Source organism: Zosterops lateralis, assembly GCF_965231275.1.
Source record: "Zosterops lateralis genome assembly, chromosome: 5".
Classification (NCBI taxonomy): domain Eukaryota; kingdom Metazoa; phylum Chordata; class Aves; order Passeriformes; family Zosteropidae; genus Zosterops; species Zosterops lateralis.
The window spans coordinates 54,702,414-54,724,462 of NC_139766.1; the positions used below are offsets into that span (position 1 = coordinate 54,702,414).

General features: G+C 39.2%; 1 protein-coding gene across 1 annotated transcript in view; it reads left to right on the forward strand.

Moving 5' to 3' along the window:
- Positions 1-13,955: 13,955 nt before the first annotated feature.
- TECRL (trans-2,3-enoyl-CoA reductase like) overlaps positions 13,956-22,049 on the forward strand; it is a gene marked incomplete at its 5' end in the record, with an annotated part of 58,271 nt that continues 50,177 nt past the window's right edge. The window contains one exon of the mRNA XM_083861856.1: positions 13,956-14,189. Within this exon, the coding sequence (XP_083717982.1) occupies positions 13,956-14,189 (234 nt within the window). The remainder of the gene's footprint in view (positions 14,190-22,049) is intronic.

The window sequence follows — 22,049 nt, forward strand, 5'->3', positions numbered from 1 at the left end:
TTGGTACACTATATTTTATGAAAAGGAATGGGAAGAGTGGAAGAAGACACAGGGTTCTTTTCTGGTGAGGTGGTTAATAAATGTGGCAGTATGTGTGCAGCAGCAATTTATAAGGGGGTGGATTATACAGGTGGGCTGCACGTATCAGAGAGTGCTGGGGCTTTGCATTAGAAAACATACCCTATGTGCAAAAGCTCTTCTTTCTTTGTTCCACTTACTGCCCCCAGTCCCCCTGCTCTGCATGGTGTGGGAGCAGTGACCCAAAGGATCAGCTGGAAGCAGCTTAAAAACAAAACATGAAATGTTACAGCCCTGAGCTTCCAGGATGCAGTTGTGTTTTGTGCTGCCTCTCGAGCCCAAGCTCGTGCTGGAATTGGAGGACGTGGGGAAAACAACTTGTTGGAGCAAAACTCAGTGGCTACTAAAATCTCCTGACAGCTTCAGCTGTGCTAACAAATGTGAGCTGGGGACGAAGGGCAGCCCACATTTCCAGAGGTCCCCAGTCCCCGTGGTGGAGCAGACTTGTGCATTTTGCCCACTCAGGAGGCACTGTGGGCACCATGGCACAGCCAGCCTGCTCAAGAACCTTGAGAACTACTTGGCAGACCAGCTGCTGTGGAGAACAAAGAGTGAAAGGATGAAGGCTTTCAATTTTTAGGGATGAGTCTCAAGCCATTCTTAAGTTTGGACCACCATTTGCTTTATGTAAATGGATACAGTAGATTCTGTTTACCCTTGGGAAGCACCTTGCAAGCACCACTAGAGATGTGCCCCTGAAACAAGCTTGAAGATTTCTCCTGTATTAAATTACTGTTAAATATGTCTCCTTCTCTCTCCTTTTCACATTCCTCCCCTTTTAAAGTGAGCCAAAGGGGAATCTTCACTCTACAGTGTTAAAGAAAAAGAAAAAAGTCTTAACTTAATTCTCTGGTCTCTTTTTTCTCCCCATTCTATTACTCTTTACACTATTCATTTACCTGTTTACTATTAAAATAACTATCTGATGGTGGCATTACTTGGTGAAGTGATACAGTTATGCTAAGTGGAGTGTGACAGATGAATTCCATAATTTGAAAACCTGCTAGCTATGAGGCAGCAAGCAGTGTCTTTTTTTCTGTCTTTATTGACTATTAAAGTGCCACTTTGCAGCTCGTACTATTCTAGTGACATGGTTTTCCATGCAAAAAAGTCCTGGGTTTTTTTTATGAAACCAAAAAATCTTCCCATCTGTGTTCATGTGGGCTGTGTAATAATAGGATAATTTGTTCAGACCAGAGAAAATAGTTTGTTTTGTTAAGAAAATGGCTTTTCATTACCTTCCTAGAGTGTAATTTTTAAAATATGTAAATCAGAACCTTGCATATTAATTGCAGAGCATTCAAGTGCCATTGGCATTGTTTCAGTAAACCTGTGCCAGAGCTGCTGCTGGCCAGGATGTGACTGGGCAAAGGGAAATATATCAGGTTGTATACAGCTGGTCCAAGTGATCCTGATGGGAAATCTGACCACAAATACTTAATTCCCTTCTGTGATTACTTTCTGGTCTAATTACTTTGAGAGAAGATAGAATGATTGTCTTTTCAATAAGCTGACATAGTTTTTAGATTGAAACTGTAAAGCATTTTTCTTCAGTAGAGGTTTCCATTTTAATGGACTAGGAGTGCTTACGAACTCAGCTTATCTCATTTTGGCTCAGTTCAGTAACAGCTGAGGAGTAACTTCATTAAACATGTGCTGTGTGGCAGGGGAACATTGCTTTGCCAAAATCTATACTTATTGTGAAGTATATTATTTTAACAAGGGAAAGCCAGGATTTCATTATACATTTATTCCCATAGTAAAGATAATTCTATTTGTCTTTCATATAGAAACTTTCATGGACCTTAATAAATATAAATTAAACTTAACTAGCCATTTACTCTGCAGAAAATGATAAATATCTATCTTTAAAAATCAGTTCTCAAAGTAGGCTATGATTTTAAATATGTATTTGCTGTTAATTGAACTATGTGGGGAAAGTGAAAGCCCAGATCATGATCTTTGTTACCCCTAAGGAGTGTCAATAAATATACTGGGGCTAACAGATTTGTGCAGGTGTTTCCATAATAGAAAAGCTTGCCTGCAAGTGTTGATGTCAGAATGGTGGCCTTGTCCTTCCCTTTCTGGTAGCAGGTGTTCACATGCACAGTTCTGAGAATGGAGTAGTAACTGAAGTCTAACAGGAGTCCTGAGCTACAGGAAGGCTTTTTGTAGTTGAAATTTAAGGTGCAATTTCTGATTATCTACAGCTTGGTGGGATCCTTGCCTACTGCTTCTGAGATGTCTGCCAGTCCCAGGTTTTCAGCCATGCAGTGACTGAAGCAGAGCAGAAAACAAAGCTTCCGTTCCTTGCAAGTTTCTGGCAGTGGGCATCTAGAAGGTTATTCAAAGAACCTGACCTTAGGTGTGCAATTCCATTGCAAAGGAAAGGAAAGGAAAAGGTTTTATTTCTCAGCCCTGATTCAGGTGCCTTGATTTACCTTCTGTTCATTGTATATGTAGTAAATGTATAAAATGCAGTTTCCTGTGCTGGATGGTGTAAATAGCTGTATTTTATTAATTTCCAGCACAAAATCATCTGAATGAGGTAACTAAACTGAAAGCTCTTTAAACCTTTTATCCCATAAAATGTTAGTATCTCTTTTAGGTTTCACAATGTTTCATTTTTCAAGTCCTTCATTTGGTTGCTTTTAATCAAGGACATGAATGTTTTGGTGTTATTCAAACAATACCAAGTTGCTTCTGGTTGCTGCAAAGAGTTTCATGCAGTTTTTGTTGTTTCAGAGCTCAGCCTCCAGGTCCCTGTCCACTGAGCCCCCTGAAACCTTCAGTTTTGGGTAAATTCCCTCTGGCCAAACGCCCAGTCCATGTTAATGCACTTGCTGTGATTTTCAAAATTCTGCCCAGATGGTCCTTTCCTGTGGAATAGTTTGTGATGCTCAACCTCCCATTTTCCTCAGGGGAGAAATATATAATTTAATTTGTGGGTTTCTGTAGTCTTACTAATGACTTTCTGCTTGTTCTATCATTTTTAAGTAGTTCCAGATGCTTCACTGGCACTTTTATATTGTCCTGCATTGTTTCCATCAGTTGTTGGATTTCAGGAGGGAGAGATGTAAACTGTGCTTCAGAGCTTCTCTGAGACAAAGCTGACAGAGCTATTGAAAATGAGGTACATGCTGCTGCTGAATATTTTGCCTTTCTGGGTTGCATTTCACAAGAGAGAGCTGGAAAAGTATATTCATGAGAGAAACCACTGATTCTGAAATGCTTGCCTCTCAAAGTCCAAAGGGCATCAAGTAGGAAAGCATTAACTTTTGGCTCAGAACTTGCCCTTTAGCAACACACAGAACATTATTAAAAAACAACTTTTAAGGATTTTGCCAGTGAAGATGTCTGACAATTTCTTTATCACCATCTCAGCAGTGCTAACTGGAGGTGTGGGCCTGAGGAGCTCAGCCTGTCTCCCAGCCCGAGTGTGCCAATGGCGATGACTCCAGCCTGTGCGTCACCTACAAGAGGGGAACTGCTGGGCTCTGTGTGTAGCCTTCCTGGAGCCTCTGGTGTTCTTAAAAACCCCTCTCTGTTTAGGAGTGTTTTAAAACTGTATACTGCAGTAGTTAGCATATAGTAACAAAAATTGTAAGAGCAGAACAAGTAGAAATTATTTTATCCTTGCCTTGTGGTAAGCTGTGCAAAAGAAAGATAGAAGGTTGCTATGTTCCTGTTCTGACAGGAAAGTCTTTTTCACCCATGAGAGCTACAGCTAGCTGAAAACAGAAATATTTTCTGGGAGTAACATCAAGAGAAAGTAATTTTTTATGGCCCTGTTCATTAAAGCTGTATTTTTGTTGTTGATGAAGAACCAAGTAATTAAGCTTAAATGGGCATTAGTCTGCTAAGGGGGTGCTCTGAAAGAAGCATTTTGAGGTGGATTTTGTGTTTTTCTCTAGGTAGGTTCTCCTGTGCTTTAGTTTGCTTACAACAAGCTGACGCCTATGGTCAGTCAGCTTTGCTCTGAATGCTGTGAATTCAAATGTTCAATTAGAAATATGAGATTTTAATACATAAACCTACAAAGACAGTGATCAAGTCTTTTTAAAAGTTTCTTTCCTTGTCTGTTCTTGGCTGTTGTGCTTTTGCATGCAAAATCAGGGTTTTTTTTTTGTTTGTTTTTTAATGACACTCCCAGATCCTCTATTAACAGCAGCAACAGCGAAGCAGGTTCCTTATCTGAAAAGAAATTTGCAGGCACAGCCAGTTGTTCCTGGGGCTAACATACCACCCAGAGCTGAGGCACAAAAACCTTTAAACTGGATGGACTCAGGTACAGTATCTCTGCTGCTCATATGTGGTTTGGTCTCAGAGGAAAGTTGCATCAGAAAGCATCTGGAGCAGTGTCTTTCATGTAGCAGTGATGGCCACAGTTGTCTGCACCTCTGCAGAGAAAGAAGAGGGACACTGTGAAGCCGCAGTGTGGCTGTCACACATGCTCAGCCTATGACCCAACTCACATCTCCCTGTCCTTTCAAATGCAGACATACTCCAGCCTCCTGGTGGAAGACAGCACAGGTAAGCCAGGGTTCTTATTAATATAAAAAAACCAACAACAAAAAACCAACAAACAAAAAGAATTTATGTACCTCATCAGATTGTTGTACTTAACTGCATCAAGTCCTACTAGGCAGCTCTGGATATTCCCTTCCCACCATTTTATTTCTTGCCCTGGAAAACTACAGATGTGACACTGAATCTTCTTTCATTTTACCCTTTGTATATGAACTGCACCTTCAGCTTTTTATTGTACTTCCTACAGCTGGATAGAGAGAGAGGGCATTGTTTCTAACCAGGGGCTTTATTTTACAGCATTTTTGAAGCTGTCTGGGGAACTGAGTTGCTTTCTGCTACAGGAACTCATCTCGTGGGAAGCATGTCCATATCTTCCCTATAATCCTCCAGTGTTTCTTCCCAGACTGTTAAATGTCAGGGCTCTCCTTGTCACATCTATCTCTATGACCTTGCCCCCAAGATGGCTATGGAAATTGCAGGAATGCCTTACAGAGACAGTTGTCAGCCTAGGAACAGCATCAGCATTTTTTTTTTTTTTTCAAACAAAGATAATTTTGACAGCTGGATGTAACCACACAGTAGTTGTCCTGACATTGTTTAGAAGCTGGTTGCAGTCATTCCTGACTGAGAGTTGTTAAACTGGAGATCAGACTCCAGAGGTGTGGAGTGATGAGCTGTTGTCCTCATGTGCCAAGTAACAAGTGCTGCCTGTTGGCAGCCCAAGCTCACCTATCAGTTGTGTCAAGATTTTAAAGTCCACTATGGCAATCTTTTTTCTTTGGCTTTGCTTGCCTCTGGAGGCAAACTCCTTACCACTGAGTTGTCACATGCTAACTAATATAAGCTGCATCGAGCCTCTCTGCTTCTGACTTGCTACAGGACAAGGAAAACCTGTGCATTCAAACCTCACACAAATTAGTGCATTCTTCCTTGCCAACTGTGCTGGACAGAAGAGCATTTTTTATGTTGAAATGCTTCTGTGCCAATGTTGGTGTGATAAAACAAAGCATCAATAAACTGGGTTATGCCAGCAAAAACGAGCAAGGTAGAAAATGCTTTATTCACTAGGAGTGCAGGTGTTTCATGAGAAACCACAGAGGTATTTCTGGAGCTAAAAGTACCATTTTCCTTGGAGCTCAAGCTTAACATACTGTTCTTTTCAACTTGTTCCAGGTTGCTGTGTGGTCATAATAATACTGTTACAGAGATGAAATGCACTCTTGTTTGTCTCTGTATTTCTTTCTGGAAGTCAACAATGGAAAAGAAGGGAGGCCTTGAGCTCACATAGGCTCCATCCTCTCATACATGGGAGGATGCCCTGACGTTGTACTGAGGCTCATTGTGTCTGTGGGCAGCCATCATGTTTAGGCATGAGCAAAACTGACTTGTGAGAGAGCCAGCTCTCGTGGGTCAGCATGACACACATGGTTGTGCTACTGGGCTCCCCATGGAGCCAACATTTTCTGTGGTTCTGTCAGCATCCCCTGGATTTCCTGGTGAAAAGCAGATTTTATTTCAGGGCATGTGGTGGCTCCAGGTGCTGTGAGGATGGCAGGTTTGATGAGGTGGTAATCCTGAGCACATGAACCTGCTCAGTTTGCGGCAGTAAGTCAGCGACATTCCCACCTACCCCTGCTGCCAGCAGAAACTCCTGGCTCAGCACTGCTTCCCATGCTGGACCAGACCCCAGCCCCAGCAGAAAAGTGATCTGTCCACAGCTGAGACTTCTTTCTGCTTCTGAAGTGTAAACAAGGAATGCAGTTTCTTGCAGTACCTTAAATAGGATAGATTTTCTGCAGTGTTTTGAACACCCTTAGTGAGGAGAGCATGGCTCTGATGCAGGCTTGTCAGAAATAATGGTCAAACCAGAAGGCACTAGCACAATACTCAAATTGGGGCAGGGCTGCTTTTTTATCAGGGTTGTTACTGGGAATGATAGTAGTCTGGGGGCAGAAGAGCCTTAACAAGAGAAAGAATTAAAGAAAAGATATTATTTCATTCTGATGAGCATGCTTGCTTTTATGTTCCCCCTAAATTTTGCGTCATAGAAACATTTTTCAAACATTTCAAGTTTGAAAAAACCTAGCACTAAACAACAGCTCTAATGAAATAAATAAGGTGCTTTTTTGTTTACTTGTCTAATTTCTAGTTTCCAGTAATTCTACTGTTTCTCAAAATCATTCTGCTTTGAAAGAAAATGTCACAAGAATATTTTTTAGTCACAAAATGATTGTAAAAAAAGACTGATAATTTAGCTCAAGGACTGAGACTGAGTATTAAAAATGTTATAATAAATGGGAACTTATAATAAATGGAAACTTGAAAGTTTGTGAAAGAAGGAGGTTATGCTGACAGATGTTTCAGAAACCTAATTAATGAAGCCCTGAAATGAAAAAGACTGAGAACAGTTTGGCTTCTTGTACGAGAAGAAATACCATCTAACATTTCAAAAGCAATGAAAGACCAATCACCCCAAGAACTTCAGACAATAAAGAAGGATTGTAAATTTGAGTTAGGTTTCTTTTTGTCATTATAAACTTTTAAATGTATCTCTGGATAGAACTGTCTGAAAGATTGTGATTATATTTTGTGACAGTTACTGAGCTTTCAGGATTTTATACATTCTACATTAGCAAACAAGAGCTTTTGAATATGTTAATGTTGAAATAGCTTCTTTAGAAATCTGTAGGTGTTCTAGTCAAGGCTGTTCTTCCCTCCTACTGGTCAGGAATTATTAAAGAGACCAGATTGTTCTGAACCTCAAAATCTTTTCATCCAAATAAGTAAATCTTTTTGACTGCTTCAGTGTCACTGAAAATGCATATTTGAACAACATTTTTTTCCCCTGAAATTACTCCAAGTGACTCCAACTTCATCTTGCAGGTAATAGTTTTTCCCTAATGAAAGATGCACCTAATCTCAGCTGTAAGAACATAGATTTGCCAGTTCTGTGGTGCTGCCATTTGTGAAAAATGGCTTTACCTTACTGTATTTCTTTTCATTATCCTTACTTAGTGGCTGATCAGCTTCCAATAATGTGGTTACTTGATCTTATCCTGTGAAATTACAATCCATTATCTCATCAGGGTATGTTCTCAGTGGGGATTTTAAAAAATGCTGTCAGTAATACCTGTACTCAGCTGAAATTAAGTGAGGGCATGGAGTGAGCTTCACTGCTGCAAAGTACAGGGTATCAGCACCTGTCTTTCATTAATCTGCTCAGCCCTTTCTCTTTATGCTGTGTAGTGACACGATGACATAAAGCCACAGTGAAAGCCATGGAAACTTGCTGCCTGTCCATGCTTTGAGGAGTCTCATCCACCTAGATGCTGCCTTGTTTGACAACTTTGCTGCTGGGCTGAGATTGACAAGGAGCTCATCCCAGTGGCTTTCCTCAGGTGAGCAGTAGCACACGAGAGTGCACAAAGCCTGTTGTGAAAAGCTGAAATACAGCCAGATATTTTTAAGCCAGTTTCTAACCTCTGTTAATTGAGGTGCCATTTTATTAGGCAGAATTGATGATGCAGTAAGGGGAGTCACACTACATTAAGGCAAATGTATGAAAGCACTTATTGCCACTGAGAGCCAAAAGCAGCTTGAGGACATGCTAAAGGATGAGTGTAATGCTTTAGGGAAAATTCTGCAGGTAAAGGTCAGTGGAGTTTTCTTTAAAAGTATTTCTTGAACAAGTTTGGGTGACATTTTTTTGTCTGATTTCTAATACTGCTTTCTAATCTTTGCCTCAAAGAAACAACGAGGTACAAAGCACATTGTCTGTGCAAGGACTTAAATACATACTGTGTTGATCTCCCTGTCTTTCTGCAAAATGCCAAGACTAGCTTAAAAATTATAGACTTTGTTTTGAAATTTAAAAAATTCCTTTTTCTTAGAATTTTTGAAGTCAAGTTTTCAGATATTCCTGTATGTTTAAAAGGGCTACACATTTACCCAAGTGAAAGAGAATGACAAAATATATAAGTTAAAAAAAAAAAAAAAAGACTTTTCACATAGCATTTCACATAGCCATGTATGTCCAGATGCATAGAGGAGAAGACCTTATGCCTCAAATAATGGAATAGCACAATTTCCACTGTTTTCATGTAAACAAGAACTGAAACTTAACAGCTGTGAATATGCTGCATACTATTTATTGCCAGTGACCTTAAAAGACTGGTCACTTTTGAAGATTCATTTAGGTCTCTTCATCACCAGGAGCATCTTTCTGGGCTTCTTCCATACTACAGTCCAGCAGATGCCTGTTGCAATATATCCTGCCCGTCATCAGATATGAGTTCTGTATCAGGCTGTACTTATTTTGGTAGAGAAGTAGGTGTGTGTTTGTGTGCTACAGAGGCTGGGGGTGGAGGTTTCACTGTGTACTGCTTGCAGATAGAATTACTATCCTGTATTTCAACCTTGCTTATTTCCCTTGTGGGTCTCATGGATGTCTGTGGGGGATAAAACAAACACTGACTTTGGATTTGATTTGCACTGTGAATTTGCTTCTAATTGGCACCACCCACACCAAAGTTAGAAGTCAATATTTTCAGTTTTCAAAGCTAGAAAGATAAAGCCAGTGTACTGCAGTGAGATTTTAAACAGCTGATGAAACATCATTGGTCTGGTCAGTGTTAAAAGCTCCTGCAGGGACAAGGTGGGCACTGGAGATCCCAAGGCCTTGCTTGCAAGCTGCTCCTTTGACTCTCCCTTCTCTCAGCCTCTGAAGGATGTGGCCTGAGGCTTGGGGTTTTTGGCTGTGTAATGTTTCCATTGCATAGTTCACAGGGTCAGAAAGGTTGTCATCCTCTGCTGAGGAGCCCTGCCAGTGTAGCTGAAGAGGAGAAACATGGGTGTATATCACTTTTACCCCGTCCCCTTGGTTTAGTCCTCACTTCAACATTATTTAAAATAGTTTTAGGACTGTTTAGTGTTACAGTCAGGACACTCTACTTCTGTGCCTTTCTCTTGTCCATTACTTATTCAAGAGACTTAGCTTCAAGAGAGAAAATTAAATGACCTGAGTAGTTTTAGTAGGAATGCTGTGGAGCTGCTTCTAAGTGGCATTTTGTGTGCAAGCATGTAGATAAAATGTTTTAAATTGGTTTTATGACTTCTAAGGTAGATGTGTGCAGGCAAAGAAATGCCAGAGGTTCATGCACAGTGGTTTTTGTTGCTGTTTTTTTTTTCCCTAGCAGCCAGGCTCATGCCTAAATGTCTGCAATGCTTCAGAAATACATTCTAGTTGTTATTTAATTGTAATGGATAGCAGAATCAAACCAAACATCTAGATGTAGTAGCCCTCCAAATAATCTGGTAAAGCTATTCCTAAACTCTCTGCCAGATGAAGCCAGGAGCCAGACACACAAATTATTGTCTGTGTTCTTCCAAATAAGTAAATTAGATTAGGTTCCTAAATCCTTCCTTGGACAGCTCAATAAAAGGACACTGGAAGAACAGCTACACTCCTGCCTGGCCCTGAAAACATGAAATCTAAGACTGAAACAAGGAGATGTTAACAAATGGTGGTTAGACCAAGCACAATACCAGGTGTAAGGGCTGCACAGTTGCTGAAAAAGATGTGAGGCCAAGGGCCATGTGAACATACTGGTTCAGATCTCCCTCCTCAGCAAGACAAATGGCAGAATGTCCAAAAATGGTACAATGTCCAAAAATGGCACACTAGGGTAAGTGTGACCTTAGCAATCTGCTTTGTTTTAGATTTCATGACCTGTGGTTCTGAACCCCACATACTTTGGGCTCTGGAGTTTCATGTCTTGGGAGCAAAGCCTGTGGGAAAAGAATAATCCTGGTCCTGCCAAGCATTTGAAGTGTGTGGGATAAAAAAGTGACATGTGAGGGGCTGCTGACAAGCACCTGGACTGACAGAGGTGACTCTCTGCTGCTGACTTAACAGCTGACATTCTGCAGGCTGAAAAGAGATGACCAGTTCACTGGGGAAGGAGGAGTTCAAAACATAAGCAGAAATGAAAAGGAACTTCAGAAGCACCTTAAGGTCCCAGCTGAGATCTTTTGAAATCCCTTTGTATCAGGCTGTCTGCAAAATGCACAGTGAAGGGAGCCTCACACAGGGACAGCATGTGGAATAGGAAGGGAAAAACAGGGAAAACAGCAGCTCCCTAACACCTCACAGGAAATCAGTGCCATAAACAGAAATGGAATGCTAAGTCTTAGCCCCTGAGAAGTGATTTGTTACCTATTTTGTCATGACCACCACAGGCTGCTGCTTGTTTCCAGATATTGATTAGAAGGGTGCAAAAAATCCTTTACAGGTGTAACTTTTTTTCCCTGAAAATATCAGCAGTTCTTTAGCCAGAGATGATGGCCAGGCTGTTTGATTTGTGGGCAGGCATTCCCTGCCTCCTTGAAAAAGTGCCCTTTGGAAGGATGGCTTAACCAAGTGCCTGCCTGTCTCCAAAACAGCTCATGTGAGCCGAGTGCCAAGTGAGGAGAGGAGGCAGAGCTACACTTTGAGAAGAGTGATGCCCATTCTTGTGGCCCCTCAAAAATATCAGCCCCTTATATGGCCTGAACTTCAGTGTGAGTTGAAGCTGTCAGAGATGATTTAATTCTTGCTGAGTGCTCTTTGACTCCTCTCAGAGTCCCAGAATGAAGCTGAGGTCAGGGGCTGGGTGGCTGCTGGCTGCTATCCCTGCCACAGCTCTGGGGACAGCACCGTATAGCCGTGTAATGTGGATCAATAAATCTCACTATAGGGCTGATCACTTGTCCCCATGTGCTGGGACTGCCTGTCTCCAGTGCTGAGGACTGAGATGAAGTACAATAACTGCACTGAAAAGAAAGATGTGCCTTCTGTCCAGTAATTAACGTTTCCCTTCTATGTGCATCTCCACACAGAATGGGCTGGATGACTTCACGTTGAGCTGGAACATACAAACCCATTGGTGCCATTTCAAGAAAGTGCAGCACTTGTTACAATAATGGCAAAACCATCACAGCTTTTACTCATCTCCCTTTTAGAGCTTGGGTTATCAGTGGTAACTCTATCCTTGACTATTTTTGGTAGAGTAGCTCTCCTCCACCTTGTATGCAAGCATTATGTTTTCTGCAGTCTAATCCTAAATCTATAATACAACAGAGGGAGGAAAGGGTCAGCCACCTTTAGGGAAGCTCTCCTAATCTATGTCATCAAAGTATTTGAGTCTGTAAAGATGGTTATTCATCAAAATATTGACATTGCAAGGATTAGCTTGGATTGAAAAAAGGGGAGTATATTTTTATAAGCATTTTCCTGGAATCGGTTCAGATATTCAAGTGTTCATTGGTCAGTAATAAAATTCTGATCATTTAAATGTTTGCAAATCAAAATCCTTTTTTCTCAGCAGCAGCGCTCAGATGTTATCATTTTAAATGTTATAAATATACCCACAGTAATGACTGTAACACCAGCTCCTTTATATACACAGAAATTAGTCTTGATGATCAATATTATTCTTTATGGGTTTTGAATTGAAATAAATTTAGAAATTTATTAATATATGCTATTACAGCTCACTTATTCATATAAATCTTAGAGCTAAAAGAGGATATTATATTAGTTTGTCTCATCCCTTGTACAGTTTCTTTACAGTAGCCTGTTCAAAGAAGTGTATCTCACACTTGGATTTTAGGGCCTGTGTGTTCTGTGGTCTTTAGGTGGCTGTTTTTAGCAAGCTCCTTACAGTAAGGCAATAATTTGTCATTTTCCCTGTTGTGACTAGCTTATACCAAAATTTCTGCTTGCTATATTGACTCCACCAAGGTGATGGTTCCTTGAACCCCTTTCACTTAACCTCAGAGACAGGTGAACTTCTTTGATACGATATAATCTTGGTTCAAGTCTTACTGCTTTTTTCATTTAGATGCTCACTTATTCTGCACCAATGGCAAGACACTAACTGATTTCAGTATACTCTAAATTTAATCCTGTTTTTTTATAGTAGGGGATTGATATTGTTGTACATCTGCATTCCCCCAGTCAGGGCTTTCCATTAACAAATCCAGTGAAGGCATTCCAAAGCTGCATGACTGCATTGCCAAGCAGTGGGGACTTTTCTCTCAGTCTAAGCTACTTCAAAATTTTTTATGTCATGTGGGCATAAAGCATCTTAGCTATGAGTTAGGGTTAACTCCTTTAGTCAGAACTATGGCTAAAGAACCACTAAATTTTCTCTAAGTTACAGCAGAATCAAAGAAAAGAGACCTGTTCTGTTTCCACCCTGCATCCCAGACCAGATATTAGTTAGTGTGGTGACTTTTACCTTGTAGAAGCTTTTTTCCACTTAATTAATTTTCTCAGTGTAACAAATCCATATGGTTTTTGTAATAGTGATTGTAATTTTCCTTAAATTCTACCATGCAGAAATGTATTCAGAATTTACTCTGTGGAAAGAGCTGTGTGCAGAAACTCATGGTGCTCTCCTAACACTGTAATCCTAGGCAGCTCAGGGAAATATAGGGAGAATTTCAGGATGGAAAAGCACTGCAAGTTCTGTTAAATCATGTTAAAAAAGCCATACATGGAGAAATGAAGTTTAAACAAGGCTTGGGGAAGCTACTTCAGAGAAAATTTGTTGGCTTATGTAGTCTTTATTTTTACCATTAAAACTGCTTTTGTTTTGTTGCAGACTTGCCTTGTAAAAATTGTCAGGAAAGAATAAGAAAATAGTGAAATGATCCAAACCCTGAATGAATGCCTTTAAGGTTATAATTCCTTTCCTTCAGTTGATTTTCCCTGGCAGAACTGTGAGGAAAGCTCTACCCCATTAAACACCTGAAAATCCATAGTGCTAAAGCCAAGCAGATATTTGCAAATATCCCCTAAATTCTGCTGGTGAACTCATGCTATTTTGTTAGTAGATATTTCTAGAGTAGATGATATCTGATGATGATGAGTCTAGAATAGGTGACCTTTATATCTATACATATGTGTGTACATGGATATTTTAAACATCTGTCTCAGTAGGTAACAGTGGAATTTACTACATTCATTTCTGGTTGCCCCTCTGGGGCTCTGGAATTTTAGGATCTGCTATCTGCTAATGGGGAATTTCAGGATTTCGTTTCAAATGCTGTTTTAAATAAAATGAAAAAAAGGAAATACGAAAGCAGCAGCAGCATCAACACAGGACATCACGATAGCAGATTAAATATAGACATGGATTACAGAGCCATTGTTTTCACTCCTGCTAAATAAGACAGTACACTTAAAATGGAATGCCACTTGACCTTTTGTGTCTCGTCAGTCTGTGTAACTGATGCAGGGAGGAAATATTTTCCCCTGGAACTGTCCCCTGCTGATATGACGATCGCTGCTGCTGGGTCACACCATGCTCAAGAGGCAGAATCCCAGCACTCCAGAACACAGCAAGGATCTCGCAGCCGATGGAGGAGCTCTGTCCATGTCTCACAATGACTCACGCTCTTTTCTCAACTTGTCTCAGCTGGTGCTCTCTGCTGGCCAAATCAAACCATCACCAGCGCTCAAACATTCAAAAATCACGTACTTTGAAGTAGAGATTGTTGATGTGCAAAGCAAGAAGCAGATCTGCATTGTGGACAAGGTGAGTGTATTATCCCAGCACGCTGGGGCTGTGCCTGGTTCACACAGTGCCAGCTCAGGGACCCTTGTTTTCACTGTGCTGTGGTCTTATGCTGTGGTAGAAGTACTTTCATTCCTTTCTCTGGGAGACACTAAAAATTCCTTGTGAGTCACAACCTTGGGCTGGTCTTCTCTAGGATTTTTACAAATAATCCTGCACTGGTTTGTTTTAGACCTCCTGGCAGCTCTATGGACTCAAAGTTATGTCCATAGGCTGGTTCTTGACACTTAGATTACAGTGTCTGTTTCAGAGCACGACACTGAAACGTTTGTTTGGAATGGATACTTATTTTTAATACATTTGTAAAGCCTACCATCTCTGCAATGCTATGAATACTTGCTGGTACCTAAATGTACTCAGCTGTGCACTGCTTATTAGATTGGACCTGGCAATTTTAAAAATTTTTAGTTTTAAACAGAGGGTGTCAGCTAAAAGAGGTGTTTTGACTTTTTGTTTGGTTTGTTTGTTTTAATAATGTGAGTAAACTATATAAACTACAGCCAAATTGCATTAGTAGGATGAGAGGACTGGGTAGGATGGAAGTCTATGAACCCATAACAGCTAAAAAATACTTCATAAATATTTTCATCACAGTTTTTGTGATTCACTGTCACTCAATGAAAGAGTTGGTCTCTTGCATGTCATGAAAATGGGAATCCTAATCTATTTAGCCAATGGAATTTTTCAGTAAATTAGTGGAGTTTTGAGACTTACTGTTTTTCTAGGGAAAAAAAATAAATCCCTTATCCTCATTGGCAACAGCTGGAACAGGTAGATAAGTTTGCTTCAAATGTTTAATTTAATGCCTTTGAAATATGCAGGGTGGAATACAACCAGATTTCCAGTGTTCTTGGTAATTTAAAGTGTATTTTCATAATTTGTGTACCTAGTTAAAGGTAAATGTCTCATTTGTTCATTCTTAATGGAGCAAAATATTTTTTGCTATTCTTTTTAAATCTAGCCAAAGAGGAAACATGTACAAAATTGTCAAAAAAATAGGATGACTATTAATAACAATTTTGATGTAGTGTTCACATTATTGAGTGGTATTTACACAGTTGTTAGTTTATCTACATACATTTAGAATTAGGTTTTGATCAAAAGAAAGACAAATCTCTTTCTTACCTTGAGCTTTCCTATAATGTCATTAAAAGAAGTATAGTACAGAAACAGCACTAGGCAAAGAGCCACATTTCAGGTATCCTTCCATGCTGCGTGTTGCTGGGATGATACCAGACCTGTGTTTTAATCTTTATTCTGAGTTTTTCCAACCCTGAAGATTTTCTACACCTCCTCCAAACCATGGACTCTGCCCCTGTAGCTATGAAAAGAGACATGAGTGGTCATTGCTAAGTACTCTTATTCAGAGGTAAAATACACACAGGGTAGCAATAACAGCTGGAAGTCTCTGCTCAGAAAGAGAAATATATGTTCAGTTTACATGGCCAGCAGCATGGACTTTTTAAAAATATGTTTTTGGCACAGTACCAAGGGATTGGTAGAAGTATAGTACAAGGCTGAGATTTCCACAACTGCCTGAAGAGTTTTGTTTCTGAATGCTCATTCACCTGGCTGTTTAAGTCCCTTTATTTTCCCTGTGATAATCCCTTCCTAAGTCAACCCTGAATGTAGAGAAGTTGAGTTCCTTGCTTCCATGAACCCTTGTTAGTATTGGTGAACTTAATTTCAGTTGGTTATTAGAACAAATAAGAGACTGTTGTACTGGATTATGCATAATTTTCTGTTTAATTAAATATAAATAGTACAGGCCCAACATGACACTTCTAATGCCTGTTTTCTGTTTGTGAGATAGTTATGAGTTTACATGTAATTACTGCTTGCCAGAATAGGAGAGAATAGGAACCACAGATTTTAAAATGTATGTGTTTAGACTCTCATTGCATATTGCTAGTGGTTCAGAATATTATGATTTAGCAAATGCATTTATAATATTCTCAGATTAATAAACCAAAAGGGAAAAATTATATTATAATGGCAGAGAGAAGAACCCTTTCTTTCTCCACTCAACAGAAACTCAGGCAGAGTAATTTAATGCTTAATGCTCTGTGGTTAAACACCAGGAGCTGCTTCCAAGAGGTTGAGTTTCTATGAGATTCCTGCATGTGCCTATGAATCCCATTCCGATTAGTGGGAGCTCTGTGAAGTCTGCAAAATACATTTAACTAGTTCTGGTATTTAGCAAGAAATAATTTCCTGCCCTCAGTGCTGTATGAAAAATTCATAAAAGGTGTGTTTGGCTGTGTCATCTTGAGAAATCAGTTGGCATCAATCCAAAGTTTTGAATCCAGAACAATTAATTCTCTGAATTAATTCTCCATTTGAAAAAGGGAAAAAAAGAAGAAAAAACCCCAGGATTATTTCCTTTTGTTTTCTTACCTATCTTATACCTTTGGGAAGGATGAATCATGTATATTAAGTTATTATAAGTTCTTGATTGTCTTTAACTTCAAGGAACAGAATAAATACATATTTGTTTTTTAAGCCTTTAAAACACATTCATATCATATTGCAGGCTTTTCCACGACCAGGAAAAGCAGAAAAAAAACCTGAAAGGAAGCAGAAAAATCCTAGACATTTTGGTCCCACAGTCATCTCCTGCAGGACCTGGGTTTGGAGAAAAATTACCCAATCTTGCAAAACTGAAAGTTAAATTCACACGAGTCAGCAACACTGGCAGTTTATTTTGCACATGTACGCTGTGAACACGAAATTCTTTATAGGACTATCATTTATTTTATTTAATATTGTCAACCTGCTCTGGGGACTTTCTCTGCTATGGATATGACATTATGCAAGTAGTTTGGTGCACGTGAGCTTTTCCAGTGAGTTACTGAAAGAATTTAGAAGATAAATAATAGCAGTATGAGATCCTTTTCCCCAGACTTGCTCTTGAAATTAATTCTGAGGTGATATGCCATGGAGAAGAGATTTCTAATTTTGGGGGATGGGGAGGAATCACAAACCGGCTTCAGGTCTGGTTTTTTTCCCCCCCCAGTTATTCTACAAAATGGCCCCAAATTAGAGAAAGTCTCCAAGTAGGGAAAGTTATTTAAACTTGGGCTACAGCTATCCTTAAAAGCAGTATATAGGTGCTCAGAAGAGAACCTTGGGACTAGGCACTGAAGTTTTGAGGAGGGGTATGAGCAGCCTCCTGGCCCACACTGCCCATGACAGAATGAGTCCAGGTGTCTGGGCCAATTTGCAGGACAACATCCTGGGTTTTCCTTCCCTTTTTCCCTGCTTCCCAGGGAGGCAAACCCAGAGAGGATGAGCAGAGAGGTTCTTACCCAAGCAGCAAAAGGCCTTACAAGAGTTGGTGCCTGAAAACCACAATCATGAAAATTTAGCCAAGAAATTTGGCCCATATTTTTACAGTCAAGGGATGGTAAGTAAGAGTTGAGTGTCTTGTGGGCCAATCTTCAGCTCTTTAACACTCACAGCAATACTGCATTTGTGTGAAGATATTCTGTAGTTGAAACAGGAATCATACAGGTTTCTTGTTCAGTGACTGAAAGAAGTATTTAGCAAGGAGAAATCTCTTTGTCCAATGTAAAACAGCAAGTGAGCCTAGATGACCAAAAGTCCCTTTTTTTCTCGCAATTTAATCATTTGAATGGATGAAATTCCTATCTCTTTCTAAAGAAGAAAGCATGTAATTAATTAAAAATATCTTATAAGAAATATTTTCAATTAAAAAGCATCACAAAATGTCTAAGAATTTGGCTATGGTGTTGCTTCCAAAAAGCCACTGAAAACAGCAGAACAAGCAAAAATCATCAAGTCTTATAAATGAAAGAAAACAATTCCTTTTTTTCCCTTTTAAACAAATAATCCACATTTTTTGCCAGCCACAACTTATGAAAAATACGTGGCTACTCAAAAACTGTTTTTCGCATACATTGTTCCTGATGTAGGTTGGTTTTAATGTTATCGATGTGCAGTGATTTGATTTATAAATGCTGTTAAGGCAACTCATAACTGTTTCTTTTATTGCATTCATTGTATAATATTTTTTTTCTTCAAATTAACTTGCAGTAAAATGTATTTCCCCACAAACATAGTGCAACGTAATTAACTTTGCATGAGTTGCTTTTAAGGCAGAAAGTGTTGCACAGTACAGTTTTTACAGAATAAATCACCTCTGGGGAAACCAGCAAAGGTTTTTCCCATCAAAGCCTCAGAGCTCAGTAGTTTTGTGCTGTATGATTTTGCAAGTTAAGCTGTAAACGGAGGTGCAAACTCAGGTTTTGGCTACTGTGCAGTGACCCCCCCTTTCCAGAACACTTCCTAAGACCTGCAGAAGAGGTCTTGCTTCTTTAGATGTGCAGGAAGAGCCTCTTTCCTTGATGTGTTGTAAAGATAATGGAGGCTACTTTCCTACCATTCCTTAAAACCAGATCTCCATCCTCTACCCAGTGCCTTCTCCCACTAAAATCTCTTTGTAAAACCTAGTTAGTGATAATTGAATGTTTATAGTTCAGTGTAGACATTGGAGGAACTTTCAACCATATGTTTGTGAGCTGTAGGCATTGTTTGCTGTGCAATGCCTACAATGAATGTCATGGGAATATTGTTACTTTTAGGGAATTAAAATGCCCTTGTATACAAGTCTATGCACCAGTGCAGTTACCTGTGTTTTTGTACATGCATGCTATGGCTTAACAATACAATGAATTTCCACTGGCATGTCAGGAAAGCCATTTGCATGCAGAAATGCTCCCTCTCGTACCAGAACTCTCTTATTCTCACTCGTGGGTTGCTACTCTGTTGCAGAAAGTGAGCAGCCGAGGAGAAAGTCATTCCCTGTCTCTCTTTTGCACAGTCAGCTCTGGCAAATAAAAATAACTCCTCACATCATGGCTTGGAGGTTAGACATACCACATTCATTTTAGGTGAGCAAATGCAGTCATTAAAGTAGGCAATGAAACTCTGCAAAGGAACTCTTTGCAGTACCAGAACATTGCCTCTAACGTCAGATTCTTCCCATTAGCCTCATTCCAGGGAAGAAAAGTAAAGAAGTCCTTTCCCAGGAAAGAGATTAATACTTTCATGGCCATTTTAAGTATTTTCCCCCCTAGATCTTTCAGTTCTAATATTTCACTTCAGAGGACTATATATTCTTCTCTGCAGAGAATGAGCAGAACCTGTGACCATCCACAGCAGTCTCATTTCATGCAGAGGATTTTTATCATAATTTTTCTCATTCAAGCAATCTATCATTAATGGCGTGCCACCTCTCATGCCAGAGATGCCAAAAGGGGCTGAATAACCAGCTGTGTCGAAGTAGGGGGCTTCCATAGTGAGACATGGATACTGAATCCCACGTAGCAGCAATTCCCATAGCAAAATGGTTGGAGGAACACAGACACAAAAATATCTGGATGTAAGCTCATTGCTGTGGAAATCCTCTTTTTTTACCTCCTTTCGGAAGGAGGATTTCATGGTATCTTGTGTCTTTCACTGTATGTTTTCAAAGCATCCAGCACAACAGGGATCTGGTTCCTGCTGGGGGGCACAAAGAAAAACTACATTTATAAAATCTGTGCCTTTTCTTGACTGTAAGAATTGAATCTTATGCCCAGCCCAGAGTGCTGGAAGTGATGACAGTAGTATTTTCTTCCTTAGTTATTACTTGGTAAAGTAGGTAAACATATTCAAATTCTGTTGTAGCAATGCATGACACTTATTTCTTCCTGCTCTGCCAGAAATTCACATAATTTTAATGTCAATATAGCTACAGATGGTTTCAGATGAAAAGAGGCAACTATACATATTACTTTTTGCTTGCTGTGAGATGGCTTTTTAAGTGGAATACCTGGAGAAATGGCCTTTGATTTTTCTAGAAGAGAGAGACTGGGGAGGGGAGAAGCTGGTAACTTTAGGGCATTTAGCATTTGCAAAGGGATAATTTAAAGAATTACAGAAGCTGCAACAGATGACTAATGCTTCAGCTGATACAAATCAAAGCTTAGAAGTGCCTTTAAATGACAGATTTTATACATCTCTTATTTTAGATTTTAAAAAAGTCTAAGCCTGAGGGAAGAAATGAAGAAGCAAATATAATAAATATTCAAAAAAACTGAAGTTGCTTTCAAAGTTCAGCAAAAACAAGAGTGAATTTGTGAGACACTGGTGGTGCTCCAGCTCCTCCTGAACATTCTGGCCAGCAGCAAAAGCCAGCTATGTCACCAGAGCAGACAGTAGTGCCAAAATTTCATCTGTAGAGACAGTTTCCCAGCCAGTGTGAAAATGTCCTCTTTCCCACCAAAGTTATGACATTTTACCCTAGCCACACATTTGCCTTATTGCATCAGAGATAATTCAGAGATTATTGCAAATTATAAAGGTACTGGAGCAATACAAGACCATAGGGAGCAGTAGGTGTTTTATTAGTCTAATAGTTAACGGCACAGCCCATGATGGAAAGTTAGGTGCATAATGGCATCTCTTATAGGCATTATTAGCATTAAAATGCTCCTGCATATGATTTATTGCTCCATCAGAACATGCTTCAGGTTCTTTCTGAAATCCAATGTGTGATTCTTCACAAAACACCTGAGCCATGTAGTCATGGATCTGTAAATCCCTAGCAGTATATGTTAATGCTATTATTATATCTGTCTATGTTTTAGCAATTTTGGATTTTAAAAAGTCCTTAAAATGCCAGCTTTTCTTCCTTAACAGCTACATTTCTTGTGCTTCAAAAAACAAAATTGTGGCAGTCAGAGAACCTCTACCAGAAGTACAGCAAGCATCTCTTCATTGCACTTGGTATTGAATAATGAAAAGTACCTGGATTTCTAACAGACCTGATGCTGCCTGGTTGTTCTCATACATCACCCTCATTTCCCATTCCTTTCTGCTGCTTCTCAGCTTCCAACTTCCCTCCACAGACCTGCCTTATTAGCCTTGCTACTCATAGAATAACTTGTTTTGCCAAAATATACACTTCTGTGAATTTTCTTTTGAATTGAGTGATCTTTTGGTTTTTTTACTTCATTCTGTCCCCCAAATAGATTGTGACCATCTTGTGCTGAATAGTGGTTGAGTTTCTTGGGTGCACTTCTTGATTTTTAATTTTAGCAGTGTGTGTAGATATAAAAAAGCAAACAAAAATCTATACAGCCATTTGATAGAAAGGAGAAGACAAATTCAGAGGTTCTACAGCTAAGCTATATGCTTTATCTGTGCTAGAATTGGAAACCAAAATCCCAACAAAAAAAAAAAAACCAACACTACCTTAAGCCTCATTTTCTTCCTGAGAAGTATGGGTCAAAATTACTGTTTATTATTCTTTATTATTTACACTTTATTCAATAAAACACTATATTTATTTATAATAAAAAGCATTATATAAAAAGCACTATATTTATTTATAATAAAATATTATAATTTGTAAAAGTTTATTTTATTATTTGTGGCTTACATTACTTTATTTTTTGTTAACTATTTTGTTTTAAAGTGCATATCCCAAATGTCATTTCCTTTGAAAATGACAGTGGAAAAAAATGAGTCTTGAATTTTTGATGAGGTAGAATTTGCGAAAGATTACATTACAAATTAGTTTTGAAATATTTCAATCTGTTATGACACAATAAATATTTCGAGTTCAGTTTATTTTACAACTTAATAGTGCATTTATTTGCATATTATTTCCTATTGGGTTATTTTCAATGATGAGAGCCATGTGCCGTATTATTTTGCACTGTCATGATAGATGTGTAATAAAATAATGCAGAAGTAATGAAAGTTCCATACAGATGAGAAATCAAAAGTAATGAATATAACACAACAAAATGA